The following is a 3,702-nucleotide window of genomic DNA, read 5'->3' as shown; positions in this document are numbered from 1 at the left end:
GCACACACACACACACACACACACACACACACACGAGCCAAAGAGGAAAAAAATGGGAATCAACAATAAGAGAAGAGAATGATCCATCCTTCTTCTTGTACAACACTCCATCAACTAGAAAGGAGCATCAGTTTTCCTTCCTCCAACTGTATCCATAATTGAAGAGCCTATTAGTGCTCATGGCCCAAGGACTTCTTGCATGAGAGATAAAGTTTGAAGACCCTAGTCTTTGGGAGTGTCGTAAAGCTTAGAAGAAAGACCAATGCTTCAAGCTAGAAGATGGCTCCTAGTCCCTCCTTCTACTCGTGATTTATTGTTTTTGACTAGTCATAATGGGTTCTACTCCATAAGAGTTAAGATTATGATTGTCCTATGGTTATTTTTAAAGAATCTCTCTAAGTCATAAGTCATGACTTCAATTCTTCAATACCTAAGCCAATTGGCTATTGCATAGAAATATTGGAATGATCACTCATTGAAAGTAAAGGTTAATCATGAGCTTAGAATAAAGAAAGTAGTGCATGGATTTGTCTTATAAGGTAGGGACATATATAACCTAATATTAGTATGTTGGTTCTTAATTGGCCATGTTGTAAAATATCTTAAGTGATCCCTTGATTAGATAAGGGGTTATGATCAACACTTTGAAACCAAACTTTGACAAGTATCGAAGGTGGTGTTGATTTTATTAAAAGCTCGAGGTTCAACTTGAATTCATTGGAAGAGTAGCTCCACTCTCAAACTATCCAAACATCTACTTAAATTACTTAGGAGAGTTCACAGCTCCATGTTACTTGGAAGCCCCTCTCCAACTCAATACCTATGAGGAGATTCAAACTGTCATCCTATTATAAAAACCAAACTATGTAGGATGAATAAATAACGATTCCCATAAATCCCAAAGACATGCAAGCGACAACCATCATTCTAGAGGGAAAATAAGACATGGTCACACTATTGGATTGGAATCAACCCTTCACACTCGAGGTGCTAATTGTTACACTAATTACAAAGTGAAATAACCCCATAAGAGAGAGATGGGAAAATAAGACACAATCACACCACTTGATTGGAACAAACTCTTCACACTCTTGAAAGTGCTAATTGTTACAATGGTTACAAGGTGAAAGTGGCCTCTAAGAGAGATGGGAAAGGGCCCTCATAATGAGATACTTGTGTATTGATATATATACTCTCTCTCTAACCAACCCTTCAAGCTATGTAAAGTAACTTGTGAAGAGGAAGGGCTATGTAAAGTAACTTGTGAAGAGGTATTGCGCATGATGCAAGTATAATTGTCGTGCTTTACAAGCTGCCCCTATAAAAGGGGAGGAAGAGAACCTCGGGTAAGTACCCATGTTCTCATATATTCCATGTTTCTCAAAGAAGCTTCAAGGGTACCTCATGTGTTCCATGTTTACCAAAGAAGCCCTTGAAGATATGTAAACAAGTATCTATTAAAATGTAAAGGCACACAATGCAAATGCATACGAAAGCAACATATAATTAGCATTGTCAGTAGTTCATTAGTTTAACTATAAGAGTATCTACCAAAATCTAGTTCATTAGTTTAACTATAAGAGTATCTACCAAAATCCAAGTGAGCATAACGCTTGGTAGATTCACTTAAGTAGAAGTGGGGCAAAGAGCACCTATGCTTCATGAACCATGAAAATTAGCGTTAATTCATGAAGGCCGAATAGAGGGCCAAGCAATTCAACCAAATTAAGCACCGTGTAGAGGGCCAATTAATTATAGAGATGCAGAGATATTTACAATTTATAAAGATCTGACTACATATAATTGGCCCCAACTAAGTTTTTGATGGGTTGTAGAAATACATTGGAGTCCAACCATGCAGTGTGTGTTTTTTGGAGAGAGTCAACTGGCTGGCTGTACAGATGTGGTGATATATACAAGGCATACCCACTGGCTGTACAGATGTGGTGATATAAACAAGGAATGGATGTGCGAGCGATTCTTAAGCTAGGTACGAAGAACTTTACAGGTAGAATTGCCTCAGTTCCACAGGTCAACCTGAAGGGGGTCTTCGAAAACCAGCTATGTACACCAACAGAGATAGTAACACAAAGATGGAGCTGCGGTATGACAGGCCCCTTTGCCGAACCACCGACAGTGATAAAGTTTCCTTGAAAAATTGGCTGTGAAAGACCTCCTGCCAACAACACCGATCTGTTTGGTAGGTATTCCAGAAGATTTGCTTGTATTCAGACTGGCTGCAATACCCTAACATCCACAATGACCAGAATCCCGGCTTCTTCCCCAACAATTTGACAGTCTTATACCCTGCCCCTATACCCTAACACCAACACTGATCAGTTTCCCAGCTTCTTCCCCTGCCCACAGAGAAGGGGCTTCGAGGAGAGCAGTACGACGATGGTGCCGGTGATGACGACGATGACAATGGCCTAGCATAGCCCGACCCTGCAAAGCTCCGCAGAGAGAGCTCCAGATCATACCTCTGCCGTGTCTGAGGATCGGAGAGGGCAGCATAGGCTGAATGAATTTGCAGAAACTTGTCTGTGCAGGCCTCCAATTTGGTTGCTAGCGTTGGGGCAGCCACCACGCCTCCATCCTCTTCTGTGGGAGGAGCAGTAACAGCGGTGGCGGCTGCAGCGTCTGGGTGGTACTGCCTAGCAAGGCGGCGATAGGCGGCCTTGATGGTGGCCTGGGAGGCAGTGTTGGGGATGCCGAGGACGTCGTAGAGAGTGGGAGTGGGCGCGGTCTGGACAGGGGTGGGAGGTGGGCTGATGGTTGAGCTGAAGGCGGTAACTGCCACAGAGGCCGAGACGCGCGGGGCTCTCCGGCCGCACCTTCGCTCCATTATGGTGGCCTTAGGGCTCCCGCCAAAGCAGACCGAGCCAGGGTGAGATCTCCTGTGAAAGCAGGCTACATCACAGGCTGCTGCCATAGCCATGGCCTCAATTTTCCCGTTTGGGATTTGCAGGTTTGGTGGGCGACCGAGGAGATAGCCAAGGCAGAGAATCCAGAAGGCTGACTGTGTGTGCGCGATAAGTTACAAGAATAGAACATGTGTCGTCTAAGAAGAGATGATAAGCTACAAGAATGGAATAGATTACTATCTATCTGTTATGTCACAAGAGAACAGACAAGATGTCTACGGAAGATGAGCTTATATGTCTATGTCTGTAGAAGATGAGTATATGTCTGCGGCTCGCGAGTAATGTGTTATGTAGCAAGACGAGAAGAGAAGAGATGTCTTTAGAAGATGAGGGCTAATGTGTTCTAAGAGGCATGATATTTTGGCACCCCCACATATCTGTTGTGTGCCTTATATGCAATCCAGGCTGCCCTCTCCTTCCAGGTTGGAAGTTTCTGAAGCTCCCCTGCTTAAACCCCGTTCCCATGAATGTGTCGCATACCACGGTAACACCCTCTCACACAATGATAACTAGTATGCTTTGGCATACATGTCAAGCCTATCGAGTTAGTGCATAATCCTCTAAAAGTTGCATCCTGAGATGAGCTAGTAGTCAAACATTCGAAGCTCAATCAAGCCTCTCGCCCTATCACACAAGAGTTGCATGACACATGATTTAATATGTTCAATTACCCATTAGAGTACGATGACCAATACAGTGATGGCCCCCAAAAGAATTCTGACACGAGTGAAAAAATTGACACTTGAGGAACTAAGGTTTCTCTTGGTTATGCTAATGT

At 43.5% G+C, this 3,702-nt stretch overlaps 1 protein-coding gene across 1 annotated transcript; it reads right to left on the bottom strand.

Annotated features, from left to right (window-relative positions):
• Window positions 1-1,909: 1,909 nt before the first annotated feature.
• Window positions 1,910-3,298, bottom strand: LOC148039765 (uncharacterized). Its single transcript, XM_087693815.1, has one exon. The coding sequence runs from the start codon at window positions 2,936-2,938 to the stop codon at window positions 2,321-2,323; it is 618 nt and encodes a 205-aa protein (XP_087549941.1). The 5' UTR covers window positions 2,939-3,298; the 3' UTR covers window positions 1,910-2,320.
• Between the last annotated feature and the right edge of the window lie 404 nt (window positions 3,299-3,702).

Source organism: Lygodium microphyllum, chromosome 2 (genome assembly GCF_053477565.2).
Source record: "Lygodium microphyllum isolate KBCC chromosome 2, Lygodium_microphyllum_v1.1.10, whole genome shotgun sequence".
NCBI lineage: Eukaryota > Viridiplantae > Streptophyta > Polypodiopsida > Schizaeales > Lygodiaceae > Lygodium > Lygodium microphyllum.
Note: the sequence above shows the minus strand (reverse complement) of the source record. Positions and strands in the feature narration are given on the sequence as shown.